Source organism: Callospermophilus lateralis, chromosome 15, assembly GCF_048772815.1.
Source record: "Callospermophilus lateralis isolate mCalLat2 chromosome 15, mCalLat2.hap1, whole genome shotgun sequence".
NCBI lineage: Eukaryota > Metazoa > Chordata > Mammalia > Rodentia > Sciuridae > Callospermophilus > Callospermophilus lateralis.
Genome location: NC_135319.1, coordinates 45,391,634 through 45,410,568, shown reverse-complemented (window position 1 = coordinate 45,410,568; position 18,935 = coordinate 45,391,634). Strand labels below are relative to the sequence as shown.

The following is an 18,935-nucleotide window of genomic DNA, read 5'->3' as shown; positions in this document are numbered from 1 at the left end:
TTACATGTCTCGCTTTACTTCCAGCTTTAATTACTCATAATGGGACTACTGTCTCTTCTTTAGAAACTGATATACTGTTCATGGTTTTCCATTTGATCATTGATGAATTGAACCTGGTAATTTTTTGTAGGCCTTCTTAAATGTGCTCTTTTTCCTTATAATAGGCTCAATTGTTTGCCTTTTAAAGTTAAGATTCATATTTTAAAAATAATTGTGAAATTCAGTTCTTTCTCCTAGAATGTAGTTTGTTAACATATTATTCACACTTTGTGAGATCAATTATGCAATTATTTTTATGCAATTAGAAAATATATCCTTGGTAGGTTACAACTTTCTGGTATTCTGAGGTTCCCAAAACAAAATTTATCTTTCTTTCTACCTCTAGTCATTGGGGCTCATTCATTCAGTGAACTCATTATTTATTCTTTGTTTTCAAATTTGCCAATACTGTCATTCTTCTGCATCAGATCTCAACACTGTATGTAATAGATATTCTACCTCTGTTTTACAGACCCAGAAAACTAAGTTCAGGGTATTTCATAATTTGTATGAGATTATACCACATAGAAAAATGTGGAAATTGAACCTTGTCTTCTGTCTTCAAGTTTAACTGTAAGTCTTCTTTGTGTTGTATTAGTCTTCGTCATTTGCTTTTTACAACAACTTGATCTTATACTGTATTTTGAGCGCTCTCTCCCTCCCTTCCTCCCTCTCTCTTTTTTTTTCTTTTAATTTTTTTAGTTGTAGTTGGACACAATACCTTTATTTTATTTATTTTTATGTGGTGCTGAGGATCAAACTCAGTGCCTCGCATGTGCATTCTACCGCTGAGCCACAACCCCAGCCCCTCTTTTTTCTTTTTTTAAAAGGCTTTATTGTGCATCTTTAAGTACCGACCCCCCTGCCCTTTGTTTTGTGGTGCTGGGAGTTGAACCCAGGGCCTCGTGCATGTGAGGCAAGCTCTCTACCAACTGAGCTATATCTCCAGCACCCCCCCACCTCTTTTTCTTAAAATATTTATTTTTTAGTTGTAGTGGGACACAATACCTTATTTATTTTTATATGGTGCTGAGGATTGAACCCAGGGTTTTGCACATGCTAGGTAAGCACTCTACCACTGAGCCACAACCCCAGCTCTCTCTGTCTCTCTTTGAGATGGAGTCTTGCTATGCTGCCTAAGCTGGCCTTGTGCTCTTGGGGATCCTCCTGCCTCAGCCTCCCAATTGGCTGGGAATCCTAGGTGTTCCACACTTGGCTCTGAGCTCTACTTTTCATGGAAAGAGTATTCAAGCTTCATTCCATTTTATTTTATCCTCATACTTTTTTGTTCTTGTCTTTTTCTTGTTTTGTATAGAAATCTCTCTGTGTGTATGTGTAAAAGTATTTCCTTCCTTTCTGAATCATTTGAAAGTGAGTTGCAGACATGCTTTTTTATCCTGGAATACTTCAGTTTTGCCTGAAAAATTCTTTTTAAGAGCAGATTTTTAGAGCTATATAGATTGAACTGTAACTTACTTGCTCATATAGCTTCAGTAGATGGCACTGGAGAACAATTATGCTATTTGGTGCTGGACCTAGAGCTGAACATTTCATTTCAAGTGAAATGTTTTTGTCATCGGTATTTATCTAGACCATTTTTACTGACACTCCTGCCTTTTTTCTTTTTGGCTCTCACCACTAGTTTCTGACACACCTAGAGCAAGTGTGAGAACTTATTGCCTTACCCTACATAATGCTACCATTCAGAACCTAAGAATCCTTTTTCTGCTACTGTCTTTTCCCCTTTGCTCCCAGTACTCAGGTGTGTGTCATAGGGCAGGCTGAGTTTCAGTAAGCTTTTAATGTGGATACTGGAAACCCCATCTGCCTGCCAAGTTCTTTTGGCTCTAAGCAAAGTAGAGGCTTGGTACTTGTCATTCCTTTGCAGCAGTTGAGCTGAAGGAATGCTGTACAGCTTGTTTAAAGTTCCTTAGTGGCCTTGAGTGGGATGTGTATATGGGTGTGTGTAGAGATGTGAGGGTCTTATAATCTGTGTGGGAGATGTGGCTTCTTTCTCAGTGTCACATAAATCAGTAGGCACATGGTAGACAAGTGCGCTAACATTGAGTTACATCTCCAGTCTTACTTTTAGCTTTAATCACTTGTAATGGGACTACTGTACCTTCTTCTTCTTCTTTTTTTTTTTTTTTTTGAGAGAGAGAGAATTTTAATATTTATTTTTTAGTTTTCGGCGGACACAACATCTTTGTTTGTATGTGGTACTGAGGATTGAACCCAGGCCGCACGCATGCCAAGTGAGCGCGCTACCGCTTGAGCCACATCCCCAGCCCTACTGTACCTTCTTTAGAAATTGAAATACTGCTCATGTTTTTTTCCATCTGAATCATTGATGAACTGACCCTGGTCATGAGTGCCTCCTTATGATCAGCACTGTGATAGAAGATTTTGGAATAGTATAATAAAATACATAATTGACAGTGCATAGTGAAAACAATTCTGGCTCTGCCACATACTAGCTTTGAATTGGGCAATTTAATGTCTTTAAGCCTCACTTTATTCTTCTGTAAAATTGAACTATTAATATCTACCTGATAGGGCTATTGTGAAGATTAAATGAAGAAGTGTATAGTGTTTAGCATATGTCTGCCACTGTTATTATTGTGTTTCATGTAGTCATATTCAAGACACATGACTGATACCATATAAAACAAATGGAGTAATAAAACACAGTGAATAATATGACAGTATGGTGTATAATCAAATCCTTTGTGATGTGTGACGATTATAAATAGTCTGGGAATTTAGAGAAGAGAAGGAACAGTTTTGTGCAACTATCTAATATTCTTGTGAGTTTTTCCTCTGGACTTCTATGGACAATTTTAGGTTCTTTCCTAGAATGTGATTAAAATGTTAAAGCATTTTTTTTTTTTAAGTGGTACACACAGTGGGAAGGAAGTGAGAAACTTGAATAACTTTAGAAATTTATCACTTAATGTTTTCATTTTTTTTCTTATGTGGATATGCAGGTAATAGGAAATCTTAAAAGCTAAAGATTAGATGATTTCCTTCCAGGAAAGGTGTTTGCTTTGATATTATTCACTGTTGCTTCATGGGCATTTTAGTTGAAAACTATAGTTGGCCTCAGTGAGCCCTTCTGGTATAATCTAAGGATTAAATCATTTGTTACTCAAATTATCTCTCTGATCCTCTGTCAGAAATCATTGAATAAAAAAAAAAATCAATCAAACAGAGGGTGGGAGGAGATTTAGTTCTGTTGGACGTGGTGTTAAGAAATGTGGTTTACAGCTGGGATTGTGGCTCAGCAATAGAGCGCTCACCTACCATGTGTGAGGCCCTGGGTTCGATCTTTAGCACCACATAAAAATAAATAAATAAAATATATTGCGTCCAACTACAACTAAAAAATAAATATTAAAAAAAATGTGGTTTACTTACCAAGAATGTTTCTCTGAGATGCGACATCTTTACTCAGAACAAGAGTTCAGATAGCTAACTTATCCCTCCCACCTTTAGAGTTTTTCAAATCCATACACATGGAAAACACTTTTTAAAAAGTGCTTTACTCCAAACATCCAAAAGAAATGTAATTCTAGTTTGGAGTGTGCTTACCTAATGATTTTTTTGTTTGTTTTATTTTTGTTAGCCTGATTCTGGAACATTTGTATTTTTAAATTTTTATTCATATCAACTCATCAACTTTATTTTCCTTCAAGAAAATTTCAGAGAGGTTTCCCAAGAAAGTAAAACTGTTTATATCATTTTTTTTTTTTTTTAACATTTGAGTGTTTCTCTTTTTTTGCTGCTGCTGGTACAGTTTTTTTTTTTTTTTTTTCCCCTTTTTCTTTTTTGGCATTGTTTGCCAAGGTTTCAAGTTTATAGTAAGAGGTGAGGCAACGTTGATCTTGGCAGAACAGTGCAAAGCCAGTAAAGTCATTAAGTGACGCAAGCTTTTGATTTTTTTTTTCCCCTTTCTGTTGAAGCTCTCTGGCACAGCTGGCTATTCTAGTTCCAGAAGAAAAGAAACATTCTGAAGATCTGGTTGGGAAGCTAGAAGAAATTTAGGGCACATTAAAAAGAAGCAACAGAGAATAACAACAACAAAAATTCTTAGCTTTGTGAGATTTTGTCAGTTGTTCAGAAATTGAGTTTTTGTAGTAGAGGATGATGGGACAAGGTAGTGGAGGGCAAGGAGGGTTATGTTGGATTCCTGCTTATCTGTCTACCTCTCCTTCCAGTTGGAAAAAATCTTCAGTCCATAAGAAGCATTATAAACAAGACTGAAGAACATGTCTTTCCCTGATTTTGGATGCTGCTGGAGTTGAGGATTACGTCCATTTCACCAGGACTTTTTGGAGGAAGTTCAAGAAAAATAGAAAGAAGCAATACTAAAGAACTTCTCTACATTAATCCTGTGCTTTGTTACACTTTGGACAGTGGGGCAAGTGAGGGATAGCACCATCATCTGGACCTAAGAGGCTACATGAATTCCTTGAACTACGTATTTGATGTTTGGAAATTTATAAAGTCAAAGTGTTTCAACATAAACTCACCAAGTTCTGGATTCTCTATCTTTTGAGGATTTCAGCAGATAAAATTTACCTGCCCAAAAGATACAAAGCCTTCTCTGTGTTTTCAGGCTAAATGTGAACAGTTATGTCTTGGAAAAGAAATTATTTTTCAGGGGGCCGTGGCAGTGTCCACGGGATGTTTGCACCTCGAAGCTCAACCTCCATAGCCCCCAGCAAAGGCCTCAGCAATGAGCCTGGGCAAAATAGCTGCTTCCTCAATAGTGCCCTGCAGGTAAGAGTATTTTTTTTATTTTTAGTGAACGTTAAGTTTTTGTTTGCTTATGTTATGTTTCTGGTACTCTTTTAAATATAATAATTGACAGTGTGAATCATTTTTTTAAGTTTATCAGTGTGATCTTAGGCAGGTCTTTTTATTTTTGGAATTCCAATTAACTTATTTATAGAAATGGGAATAATAATGATACTAGAAACAACAGTAACTATAACTACTGCTATTTACCTACTTAAATAGTATTAGTTAATAGATCAGGTGATCTTTCTACTTGCTTATTAACTTTTATCCTAAATAGGATACTACTGTTTCCTTTTTGAGACAAGATGTCTTATCACCCTAGTTGTATTTCTCTAGTACAGAGAACAGAGTTCTTTCTACAAGTTAGAGACTTTCAATGTTCATGTCTCATATATTTAAAAAAAAATTTTTTTTTTTTAGTTGTAGATGGACACAATATCTTTGTTTATTTATTTTTATGTGGTGCTGAGGTTCAAACTCAAGTGCCTCACAGGTGCAAGGCAGCCCCAGCCCCTGTTCATGTCTCATATTTATGTTCTCTCAGTCTTCGTTCGCTCCTTCATCTTCTCTCTCTCAGCCTTCCTGTATTGGCTCATGATCATTGTGTCTGGTTAAATATGCTTGAAAAGAACTAGAGGAAAGTAAATTCCTTAAGGTAATTATCTACCCTATGTGTTCCCTTTTTCTCTTGCATGCCACTTTAGTGGTCTCAGAATCTCAAAGTTTCTCCTCTGCCCATTCAGGCCCACAGATTTTTGTTTGTTTGTTTGTTTATCCCCTCTGGTCCAATTCTCAAATAATTACTTTCTCTTCTTTTCTCTCTGTTATTGTAAAAGTAAACCAAGTTTGCTATCCAAGACAATTACACTTGTGTGAAATTATTAGCATGATGTCTCAGCTTTAGTAAGAAAATAGGTTGCTATGAGAGAAGAAAAGATAGCACAATGTATTTGCTATAAAGGATCCTGGACTAGGAAATTAGGAGACTTGGATTCTTATTGTAGCACTTTTATAGACTAGCTGCATGACCTTGTACAGGTAATACTGAGTTTCTCATTCATAATACAAGAATCTTGTAAGCTTATCTATATAATAAAAGTTTTATACACTTTCTCAATTTTCAAGTTTTTATTTGGAAACATTAAAAAATTCTATGTTGTCAAACCTATAGAAAGAGCTTAAGTGTTTTTCCTAAAATTTCAGATAGTTAGATAAGATTGATTAGATTTTTTCTCCCAGATAATACATAGTAGTTTTTTTTTTGGGTGGGGGGGCGCGTACAGGGAACTCAGGGGCACTCAACCATTGGGCCAGATCCCCAGCCATATTTTGTATTTTATTTAGAGACAGGGTCTCACTGAGTTGCTTAATACTTCGCTTTTGCTGAGGCTGGCTTTAAACTCAGTGATCCTCCTGTCTCAGCCTCCCGACCCCCTGGGATTATAGGCATGCACCATGGTGCCAAGCTATCCCTAGCTTTTTTTAAAATTTTGAGATAGGTCTTGCTAAGTTGCCAAGGATGGCCTGGAATTTATGAGTCTCCTTCCTCAGTCTCCCAACTGGCTGGGATTATAACCATGTGCCACTATGCCCAGGTTGTATTGGAATTTGTCTGATGTTTTTGTCACGATTAGACTGGGGTAATGGATTTTGAAGAGGAAGACCATAGAAGTAAAGTATCATTCTTTTACATCATATCATGAGTACATACTATGAATATGATTTATCATTGTTGATATCACTATTGTTTTTTATCCTGTTGACTTCAAGTGATCACACCTCAGAAGTTAAAAAATTGTGAATTTTTCATACTGTAGTCCAAGCTGCTCCTCCTACTGTTTTTTCTCCTTCCCCCACCCCACTCCCAGTCCCTCATACCTGGTAGGCAAGCACTTTCTCACTGAGTTATATCTTTAGCCCTGTTTATTTTATTTTGAGACTTACTAAGTTGCCTATCCCAGCTTTGAATTTATAATCCTCCTGCCTCAGTCTTCTCAGTAGCTGGTGTTATGGATGTGAGCCACTACAGTTCAAGCTTCTATTATAAGTTTTAAAATATATTTGCTTTTCTTGTGTGGACTATTAAAATAAAATCTATATTCTACAGTGTTTTCTATTTTTCCTTTGTCGTGGTGGGGATCAAACCCAGGACTTCACACATGCTAATTGAGTGCTCTACCATTGAACTATATACCTAGCCCTATTTCTGCACTTTCAATCTATAAATTTCTTCTTCAGAATCACATTTCATATATGTCAGACCATGTTTTTTTTTTTTCTGTATGACCTATATTTCATGTTCAAATTAATGTTTTCTCCAAAATACTTTCATTTATTCTCATGTTATTTACCTCACCTTTTTTTGGTGTTTGTTTTAATATATTAGGATGAGCTTTCTCTTGAGAATAAAGATTGCTTCTCCGATCATTACTTATGTATGCTTGAGTTGTTGAATTTAAAATTAAACAGTGGCTTTTTATAGAGAAATGAAGTGTTTTCACTTTCTTGCTAGGTTTTGTGGCACCTGGACATCTTTCGTCGTAGCTTTAGGCAGCTGACAACTCACAAATGCATGGGAGATTCCTGCATCTTTTGTGCTCTCAAGGTAAAATACTTCAGATTTGTTTCTTCCACTGTCTTTAGATAGTCAAATTGTCCATATTGAAAGGGTTTGATTAATTAGGGCAAAGTCAGAGTTTGTTACTGAATTATCTGCCTGTGATTTAGAGCAAAGATTGATGTGATTAGTTTTGGTTGCTTCAAACTAATTACTTTGGTAGTCTTTTTCTTCTGAACCTTTTTTCTTGTATAGCTCTATTTGACATGATAGGATTCTATTCAGGTGGGCTTCTCCTTTGAGTATTAACCTGAAAAAACAATATTAAATTTCACATTGAAAGAATAAATAACTAAGGGTTTTTAATGAAAGTATCTATTGTGTGTTAAAAATTATTTAGGGCTGGGGATGTGGCTCTAGCCATAGCACGCTCGCCTGCCATGCGTGCGGCCTGGGTTCGATCCTCAGCACCATATACAGACAAAGATGTTATGTCCGCCGAAAACTAAAAAATAAATGTTAAAAAAAAATATATTTATTTTTTAGTTACCTTTATTTCTATGTGGTGCTGAAGATTGAAGCCAGGGTCTCACAAGTTCGAGGAGGCGAGCGCTCTACCACTGAGCCACAACCCCAGTCCTTAATAGATTCTTTTTTTTTTTTAAATTTTTTTTTAGTTGATGGACCTTTATTTTATCCATTTATTTTTATGTGGTGCTGAAAATTGAACCCAGTGCCTCAGACATGTGAGGCAAGTGCTCTACCACTGAGCCACAACCCCGCCCCCGCTCCCCCCCCCCCCCCCAGCCAATAGATTGTTTATATCAGTTCTCCACCTCATGTTTTATCTGGCTCTAAGGCTTTCATATCTGAAAAAAGAAGAAAATTGGGATTTGTTTAGAGATAAGGAAAATGAGAGATTTTTATATCAGATTATACACACACACACACACATATATATGTATGTATTTTTTTGTTTGTTTGTTTTTGTTCCTTTTTCGTGGGGATATCCGATATTGAACTCAGGGGCACTCTACTGCTGAGTGACATCCCCAGCCCTATTTTGTATTTTACTTAGAGACAGGATCTCACTGAGTTGCTTAGCACCTTGCTTTTTTCTGATGCTGGCTTTGAACTTGAAAATGTACTGCCTCAGCCTCCTAAACTGTTGGGATTAATTACAGGCCTGAGCCACCATGCCCAGCTCAGATTTTAGATATATTGTTAAAGAGAAAGAATTATGATATGTAAAGGACCATATATTCACCAACATATAGGTTGCTTACGTATTTTTGGTCCAGGTATACAATAGATTATTTGTGTGTAGACAAATTTACATCTTTCATATTGAGTTACTAAGTTTCTAGAGTTTTGTTTTGTTTTTTTGTCTCTTGAAGTCTGGATTCTTGGTTTGTCATAGGGATACTTCATGTGATCTTCATATATTTAATTTAATTGCTTTTATATTTTAAGTAGAACTTGTGACCAGAAATAGAATTTCCCAATTATATTGGTTATTTTTCAGTTACTGACTCAAAAAACTTTTCAGCACATATCACTTTAGAGTTTTATTTTCCTTTATTTAAAATTGTAGATGGACATAATACCTTTATTTTATTTATTTATTTTCATGTGATGCTGAGGATTGAACCCAGTGCCTCACACATGCTAGGCAAGCACTTATACCACTGTGCTACAACCCTAACCCTGCTTTGGAGTTTTAAATCCATGAATAGGACCTTAGAAATAGTTAGATGAGTCTTTTGAACTTTTTTTTTTTTTTTAAAGAGAGAGAGAGAAAGAATTTTTTAATATTTATTTTTTAGTTTTTGGCGGACACAACATCTTTGTTTGTATGTGGTGCTGAGGATCGAACCCGGGCCGCATGCATGCCAGCCGAGCGCGCTACCGCTTGAGCCACATCCCCAGCCCGAGTCTTTTGAACTTTTTTTTTTAATATATATTTTTTAGTTCTTGGTGGACACAACATCTTTGTTTGTATGTGGTGCTGAGGATCAAACCCGGGCCGCACGCGTGCCAGGCGAGCGCACTACCACTTGAGCCACATCCCCAGCCCGAGTCTTTTGAACTTTTTGCCACTTGGATCACAAACGTCTTTCTTTCTATCCTAGTTGGAATCATTATAACTTGTAGCAAAATATAGAATATAGATTGGTTAATTGAAGAATTTAAAAAAAAGTGTATGTGTGTGTGTATATATATGTATATGTATGTATTTTAATACTGGGAATTGAACCCAGGGGTACTGTATCACTGACTTGCATCCCCAGACCTTTTTATTTTTATTTTATTTTTTTTTGAGAACAGGTCTTGTTATGTTGCTGAGGCCGACCTTGAACTTAAAACCCTCCTGCCTCAGCCCCTAAGTAGCCGGAATTACATGTATGTGGCACTATGCCTCACCCCAGCCCTTTTTTATCTTGTGATAGAGTCTTGCTAAGTTTTGCATTCTGGCCTCAGACTTTTGATACTTCTGCCTCAGTCTCCTAAATAGCTGGAATTACAGGCATGTGTTACCGTTGCCAGCTAAATATGATTTTTTTTTGCATTTAAATAACATTTAATGATATGGAAACAATATCCTGATAAGTGAAAAGCCTAAATATAAAACTGATTTTATGGGGTGGAGTTGTAGCTCAGTGGTAGAGCGCTTGCCGAGCACATGTGAGGCACTTGGTTTAATCCTCAGCACCACATAAAAATAAAAAGGAATAAAATAAAAGTATTTAAAAAGAGTAATGTTACAATATAACCCTAACTTATTAAAATTTTCTTTTTGCCTTTGTACATCAAAAGCTCAGGGTGTTTGGAAACCATATATTAATAGTGATGATATCTGAGCTAAATATGAATTTTAATATACCAAATCTTTTAAAAGTTGACTGTAATATTCCCTATGTGTCCATTCAGACAGAAATGCATTCAAAAGAGCATTTGACCTGATTTTCTAAGTGGTACATCGATTGATATTAAGTATCTTATTTTAGATAACTTCAGTATCCCCTTGGTCAACAAGACCAAGAGAAGTCTGATTTGTGGTATTAAAACTATTCTAGGGAGATACTTTCTAGGTAGATGTTAATCCTGGAATGATTCTCCCGAAACTGGAAACTCATCTACAAAAAGGAAAGAAGGAATTATATATTTTATATGACCATTGACATTCCCTCCCGCCCCGCCACCCCTTTATTGTGGTCCTTGGGGTTTAACCTAAGGGAGCTCTACCACTGAGCTATACCTCCAGCCTTTTTTACTTTTTATTTTGAGACAGGGTCTCACGAAGTTGCTGAGGCTGGCTCAAACTGGCAATCTTCCTGCCACAGCCTCCAGAATCACTGAGATTACTGGTGTGCACCACTTCACTATCTTCTAACATTGCCTCTTTGACTAGTTAGAACTGTCCAGGAGGGATTGTGGAAAACTATCTGCCACACTTGTTTTGTTTTGTGGAGGGACAAATTGTCAGTTTAATATAAATCAGTATTATATAAGCCAGAGAGATGAAAACCAACCATCAGACTTTGCAGGATCCTCTTTGAGAATCTGCTAGAACTGAGGAAATTTCTTCAGTCCCTTTCAGAGGAACAGTTGCTTGTGATGGTAGGTTAAATGAACTTTGGGGATCAAAGACTATATTTTGGGTCTTTATAATCCTGGGGATGTTAGAATTCTCATTTTCCTTGGTACATTACTAAGCCAACTAAGATTTAGTGCTCCTTCGGCAGCACATACACCAACTAATTTATTTTCCTTATTTAGTGCTCGCTTCGGCAGCACATACACCAACTAATTTATTTTCCTTATGTGCTTCTGTTTTATGTTGCGAGTATATAAAATACCGATTTCTTCCCCCCAAAAGTACTTGTTCGCCCTGCAGTGATATATGATAATTGGGCTGTAGTCTGCACACATTTCATGCTTTAGATGGCATTGTTTGTATTCTTTTAATTTTCAAATTTTTAATTTGAAAATTATAAACAGACTTATAATGCAAATGGATTAATGTGAAAGTGCAAATGAGTTCAATTTAATTTCATTATTATTTACTTATTTTAAATAAATTTTAATTTATTAATTTTTTTGGTACGGGGGATTTTTAAAAAATTGCTTTTATTTTTTAAATACATGACAGTGGAATGCATCACAATTCTTATTACACATATGGAACACAATTTTTCATATCTCTGTTTGTATATAAAGTATGTTCACACCAATTCATGTTTTCATACATGTACTTTGGATAATGATGTCCATCACATTCCACCATCATTGCTAACCCCAAGCCTCCTCCCTTTCCCTCCCACCCCTCCACCCTACTTAGAGTTTGTCTATTCATCCTAAGCTCCCTCTCCCTACCCCACTATGAGTCAGTCACCTTATATCAGAGAAAACATTCGGCATTTGTTTTTTTGGGGGATTGGCTCACTTCACTTAGCATTATCTTCTCCAACTGCATCCATTTACCTGCAAATGCCATGATTGTATTCTCTTTTATTGCTGAGTAATGTTTCATTGTGTATGTATGCACATTTTTTTTTTTTTATCCATTCATCTACTGAAGGGCATCTAGATGATTCCACAGTTTAGCTATTGTGAATTGTGCTGCTATAAATATTGATGTGGCTGTGTCCCTGTAATATGCTGTTTTTAAGTCCTTTGGGTATAGACCAAGGAGAGGGACAGCTGGGTCCAATGGTGGTTCCATTCCCAGTTTTCCAAGGATTCTCCATACTGCTTTCCATATTGGCTGCAACAATTTGCAGTCCCACCAGCAATGTATGAGTGTACCTTTTTCCCCACATCCTCACCAACACTTATTTTTGTCTTCATAATAGCTGCCATTCTGACTAGAGTGAGATGGTATCTTAGTTTTGATTTGCATTTCTCTAATTGCTAGAGATGATGAACATTTTTTTATATATTTGTTGATTGATTGAATATCCTCTTTTGAGAAATGTCTGTTCATGTCCTTGGCCCATTTATTAATTGGGTTATTTGTTTTTTTTGGTGTTTAGCTTTTTGAGTGCTTTATATACCCTAGAGATTAGTGCTCTATCTGATCTGTGAGGGGTAAAAATTTGCTCCCAAGATGTAGGCTCTCTATTCACCTCACAGATTGTTTCTTTTGCTGAGAAGAAACTTTTAATTTGAGTCCATCCCATTTATTTAATCCAGGGACACTTTACCACTGAGCCACATTCCCCAGCCCTTTTTATTTTTTATTTTGAGACAGGGCCTCACTAAGATGCTGAGGCAAGTTTTGAACTCATGATTCTCCTACCTCAGTCTTTTGAGTTGCTGGGATTATAGGTATATGCCAGTATGCCTGGCTGAATTTAATTTTAGTAGCTAAGAAATTTAAATTATTAGAATCACCATAGTTTTTAATTGGTAATCCTTCATTCAAACTATAGGGCTTCACTTTTTGAGAGAAGGGAAGAAATGATAAGTGTATGAAGGAGAATCCTGGGAGGGACCATAAGTGCTTGGATTCTCCTGAGGGATATCTCTTACTGTTTCCCACTTTAAAACTGTTTTTATAAGTGGGGCACAGGGGCATATAATCCCAGTGACTTGGGAGGCTGAGGCAGAAAAATCACAAGTTCAAGGTTAACCTTAGTAATTTTTTTTTAATATTTATTTTTTTAATTGGACACAATATCTTTATTTATTTGTTTTTTGTGGTGCTGAGGGTTGAACCCAGGGTCTTGCACATGCTAGGAGAATGCTCTACCACTGAGCCACAACCCCAGCCCCTCAGTAACTTTTTTTTTTTTTTTTAATATTTTATTTTTTAGTTGTTGGCGGACACAACATCTTTGTTTTTTGTATGTGGTGCTGAGGATCGAACCTGGGCTGCACGCATGCCAGGCGAACGCGCTACCGCCTGAGCCACATCCCCAGCGCCCTCAGTAACTCTTTTTTTTTTTTTTAAAGAGTGAGATAGAGAGGGAGAGAGAGAGAGAGAATTTTTTTAATATTTATTTTTTAGTACTTGGCAAACACAGCATCTTTGTTTTTACGTGGTGCTAGGATCGAACCTGGGCCGCAGGCATGCCAGGCGAGCGCGCTACCACTTGAGCCACATCCCCAGCCCCTCAGTTACTCTTAATAAAGCCCTAAGCAGGTTGGCAAGACCCTGTCACCAAAAAAGAAGGGCAGGGGGTGGCGGCGACGGGATGTAGCTGAGTGGTAGAATGCCCCTGGGCTTAATTCCTTGTACCCCCCCCCCAAAACAAAATGAAAACAATAATTTTATCAATAATTAGATTCTAGTCAGTGTAATAAGACAAGAAAAATTAAAAAGAAAAGATATAAAGACTGGAAAGAAAGAAAGTTGTCATTATTTGCAGAGGAGGTAATTGACTATTAAAGATTGAGAAATGTAGCTCAGTGGTAGAATGCTTTGCTAGCATGTGTGAGGCTTTAGATTCAACCCTCAAGACGGGGGGGGGGGGGGGGGGGGGGGGGGGGGCGGATTAAAAAAATTCCAGGACTGGGGATGTTAACTTAGTGGTGGACTGCCAGCCTAGCATACCTGAGGCCCTGGGTTTGATCCCTAGCAGTGAGAAAACACACAAAAAACAAAACAAACAACAACAAAAAAATAAAAAGAAAAGAAAAAAACATCCAAAGAGGCAAAGGAAGTGGCTCGCACCTGAAGTACCAGCTACTGGGAGGTGGAGGCAGGAGGATTTCTGGTGCCCAGGAGTTCAAGTCCAGCCTGGGTAACATAGTAGACAACAAACAAAAGCTCACCTTGTTTTTGAAATTTTGTTATAATGGAATGATTCTGTTTAAAATTTCTGTGTGTCTTTTTTAGTTGATATATTCAAAATCATCCATGTGGGGGCTGGGATTGTGGTTTGGTGGTGGAGTGCTTGCCTAGCAAATTCGAGGACCTGGGTTTGATCCTCCACACCACATAAAAATAAACAAAATAAAACTATTAAAAAAAATTATCCATGTGGCATGTAGTTCCAGTTGTTTTTATTATTATATTGTATTTCTTTTTTTATTTAATTTAGTTATACATGACAGTATAACTTTGTCTAGTTTAACCACCATTTGACCCATTATTTGTGTAAATAAATCAGTGTTTGTCCATCTTATTGCTGGGAGTCATTTGAATTGAATTGTTTCTAGTTTTGTATTTTTATGAACAATTTTGCTAAAGAGCATTCTTACACATATGTATACACATATCTTTTGTGTACATGCCCAGGAACAGGATTAGTGGATCATAAAATTTATATGTTTTTAACGTTTTTAGATAATGTCAACTGTTTTCCAGTATTTCCATATGTTTTACAATATGGTGGTGTTAATGTGTATTCTGATCATCAGTTTTTCCTGGAAGCTGAGAAAAGTCAATTCTGAAATTTGTATGACAGTGAAAAATAAGACACTCCTGAAGAGTAATAACAAAGTGAACAACTTGCTGAATGTATTGGTCACAGTATTTATTTCTCATTCACATTACTTGCCCATTGTACATTAGTAGGGAAACCTTACAAATTATAATCAATTAGTAACTCAGGTGATGTAGGAACCTAGCTTGACATGATAATAGCTTTCTTATTATCATGTATAGATGCCATTTTACCCACCAGCTGACTCTGGCATGCATTTTGAATCTTATATATTGGATAAATAAAATTGTTAAGATAGCCTTGTGCAGTCGTGCATGCCTGTAATCTCAGTGGCTAGGAAGACTGAGACAAGAGAATCATGAATTCAAAGCTAGTCTTAGCAACTTAGTGAGGCCCTAAGTAACTGAGCAAGACCTGATCTCTAAATAAAATTTTAAAAAGAGCTGGAGCAGGGCTGGGATTGTGGCTCAGTGGTAGAATGCTCGCCTAACATGCATGAGGCACTGGGTTAGATCCTCAACACCATATAAATGTAAAATAAAGATATAGGTCCACCTAAAACTAAAATATATATATATATATATTTTTTTTTTTAAAAAAAAGGCTGAAAGGGCTGGGGTTGTGGTTCAGTGGTAGAGCCCTTGCCTGGCATATGTGAAGCACTGGGTTTGATTCTTAGCACCACATAAAAATAAATAAATAAATAAAATAGGGTTCTTGTGTCCATTTACAACTAAAATATATATATATATATATATATATATAAATAAATTAAAAAAAGAGCTGGAGATGTGGCTCAGCGGTTGAGTCAATCCCCAGTAATCAATCAATCAATCAATCACCCCCCCAAAAAAAACCAAACTATTAACATATATCAGTTAAGAAATAATTCAGGCATCAGTGGCAGGGACAAAACACTTAGCTGACACCCCCCCCCACCCCGCTTTTTTTGGCCACATTCCCAGCCCTATTTTGTATTTTATTTAGAGACAGGGTCTCACTGAGTTGCTTGGTGCCTCGCCATTGTTGAGGCTGGCTTTGAATTCACAATCCTCCTGCCTCACAGCCTCCTGACCTGCTGGGATTACAGGTGTGCCCCACTGTGCCTGGCAGTCTTTTTTTTTTTTTTAATAACTTTATTTTTATTTGTTTGTTTTTATGTGGTACTAAAGATCAAACCCAGTGTCTCATGTGTGCTAGAAAAAGTTCTACCACTGAGCCACAACCCCAGCCCCATGTTAATAGTTTTTTTTTTTTTTTAATATTTATTTATTTTAGTTCTCGGCGGACACAACATCTTTGTTTGTATGTGGTGCTGAGGATCGAACCCAGGCCGCATGCATGCCAGGCGAGCGCACTACCACTTGAGCCACATCCCCAGCCCATGTTAATAGTTTTTGAGAAAGCCTAGGTACATTCCAGTTGGCCATAGCCTAACTTTGTCTAGTTTAACCACCATTTGACTCAACTATCCCTCTCCTTGGTCTATACCCAAAGGACTTAAAAACAGCATACTACAGGGATACAGCCACATCAATGTTTATAGCAGCACAATTCACAATAGCTAAACTGTGGAACTAACCTAAATAAAATACCCTTCAATAGATGAACAGATAAACAAAATATCCTTCAATAGATGAATGGATAAAAAAATGTGGCATATATAAACAGTGGAATATTACTCAGCAGTAAAAGAGAATAAAATCATGGCATTTGCAGGTAAATGGAAGCAGTTGGAGAAGATAATGCTAAGTGAAGTTAGCCAATCCCCCAAAAAACAAATGCCGAATGTTTTCTCTGATATAAGGTGACTGACTCATAGTGGGGTAGGGAAAGGGAGCATGGGAGGAATAGAGGAGGAGAGGGGAGAGGGGTGGGAAGAGAAGGGAAGGGGCATGGAGTTAGAAATGATGGTGGAATGTAATGGACATTATTATCCAAAGTACATGTATGAAGACATGAATTGATATGAATATACTTTGTATACAGCCAGAGATATGAAAAATTGTGCTCTATATGTGTAATAAGAATTGTAATGCATTCCACTGTCATATATAAATAAAAAAAATTAATTAAGAAAAGTATTACTCAGAAATACACACACACACACATACACACACACCCCTTCCTCCCGCTTTGGGGTGCAGGGATCTTCCTTTCTTGCTGCCACCCAAGACAGTGCTGTTCTTAGTGTGCTAATAATTTGCAGTCTTGGATATTTGTCTGCCTCCTTCTTTGTTCTCTTTGCATACTCCACCTTTGGCGGCTAGTTCTTGGACACTATATTTCTCTGAATTAGGTACCAAAGCTGCAACCCTTTTGAATATTATTGGTTGCTAAGTTAGAGGGACAAAAAGTTCTGTAGAATTTTGTGTGGGAAATTTAAGTGTTCAGCAGATCTCTTCTACTCACAGCTCATTAAGCAGAATGAATCATCTTGACCTGTTGAACCAAGTGGATCAGGAAGCATGATTCTTTAATGATCCCTTGAGCAAGCAGTATTGATGATTACACTTTACCAGAAATCAAAATTTATAAAACGGTAGTAAATGTTACTTGTAGTACAATACTATTTATAAGTAAACAAATGGAATAAAATCAAGATTTCCGAAACAGAAATATTAGAGACTTGCCACTTGCTTATGAACCAAAGATAAAGTGAACGTTTCAATAAACGGTGCTTAGATAATTGTTTACTCATAAAGGGGGGGGGAGAAATTAGATCCCTACTTCATATTATACAAAATTTTAAAAATTTTAGAACTATGAATTTTAAAATTGATACATTTTACTATAGAAAATTCAAGAATTTCTCTTCACCAAAAAGACTCCATAGGGAGAGAATAAAGATAAGGCTATAAGCTGGACATAGCGGTTCATGCCTATAATTCAGAAGCTCAGGAGGGTGAGGAAGCAGGATTGAAAGGTCCAGACTAGCCTTGAAAATTGAATGAAATCCTGTCTTAAAATAAAAATTAAAAAGGACTTGGGATGTAGTTCAATGATAGAGTGATCCTGGGTTCAATCTCCAGCACAAGCAAAACAAAACAAAAAAGTGGAAGGAGAATACCTGTAGTATGTACAATCAACAAAGAATTAGTATTCAGTACAGAACTCCAGAGAAAATTTCCTATAAAGAATGAGTAAAAGATAAATGAGTCAAGAGAAAAATGGGCAAAGATATAAACAGGTATGTTTCAGAATAGGAATCTCAAATGATCACTAAGTATGTGTAAGATGTTTACCCTAATTAGTAATTTAAGAAATGTAAGTTAAAACATTCTTTTCAGGGGCTGGGGTTGTGGCTCAGTGGTAGAGCTCTTGCTCAGCATGCGTGAGGCACTGGGTTTGATCCTCGGCACCACATAAATATAAAATAAAGGTTATTATGTCTACCTACAACTAAAAAAAACAAATATAAAACAAAAACAAACCTAATACTTTTCATGTTGATAGGAAATTAAAAATCTGATAAAATTAAATGTTTCCAAATAGGTAGAATAATGAGAATTTGTATACATATATTGTTGGTTGGAATATAAGTTAATGTCATTACTTAAGAAAACAGTTTGTCATTACCTGGTAAAATTGAACTTGCATATAACCCAGCAGTTCTATTCCGATATAGGCATTGTAGAAGACTTCTTGATACATAATATCAGATATATTCAGGAATGTTGAAAGTAGCATCTCTAGTGATTACAGGAAAATAGAAACAACCTGTTCAAACTACTGTAGAATGGAATTTTAAATTATGGTTTATCCCCATAGTAAAATACTATATGGTAGCAAAAATGATGACTCGCCATTACATACATCAGTTTGAATTAATCTCAGAAACACCACATTGAATGAAAAAAAATCAAGTCACAGAAGATGGTGGATTTAAGATAAGGTTAAGCGCTTCTGGGTTCAATCCCCAGTACCAAAAACAAAACAAAACAAAACAAACAAAAACGGGTAAAAAAATAAACATTGTTTAGGGATACATGCCTAATAAAATTGTAGAGAAAAAGGTAGTGATTTTCATGAAAGTCAGAATAGTAGTTGTTCTGGAAGGTATAGTGAGAGGAATGTCATTATTTGGGGATTTTCAATCTCCTTAATTTCTTAAATTGAGTAAATGGATACATGGACATTTA

The 18,935-nt window shown here is 36.5% G+C and overlaps 1 protein-coding gene across 9 annotated transcripts in view; it reads left to right on the top strand.

The window, feature by feature from the left end:
- The window catches only part of Usp54 (ubiquitin specific peptidase 54), a 135,780-nt gene that overhangs the window by 53,047 nt on the left and 63,798 nt on the right, over window positions 1-18,935 (top strand). For 7 of the 9 annotated variants that reach the window (XM_076834262.1, XM_076834261.1, XM_076834260.1 and 4 more), the window contains exons 2-3: window positions 4,257-4,821; window positions 7,355-7,447. In XM_076834262.1, the coding sequence (XP_076690377.1) occupies window positions 4,675-4,821; window positions 7,355-7,447 (240 nt within the window). In that variant the 5' untranslated portion in view covers window positions 4,257-4,674. Of the gene's footprint in view, window positions 1-4,046; window positions 4,822-7,354; window positions 7,448-18,935 lie in introns of those variants that run through there. The other 2 variants (XM_076834266.1, XM_076834265.1) reach the window with 1 other exon arrangement.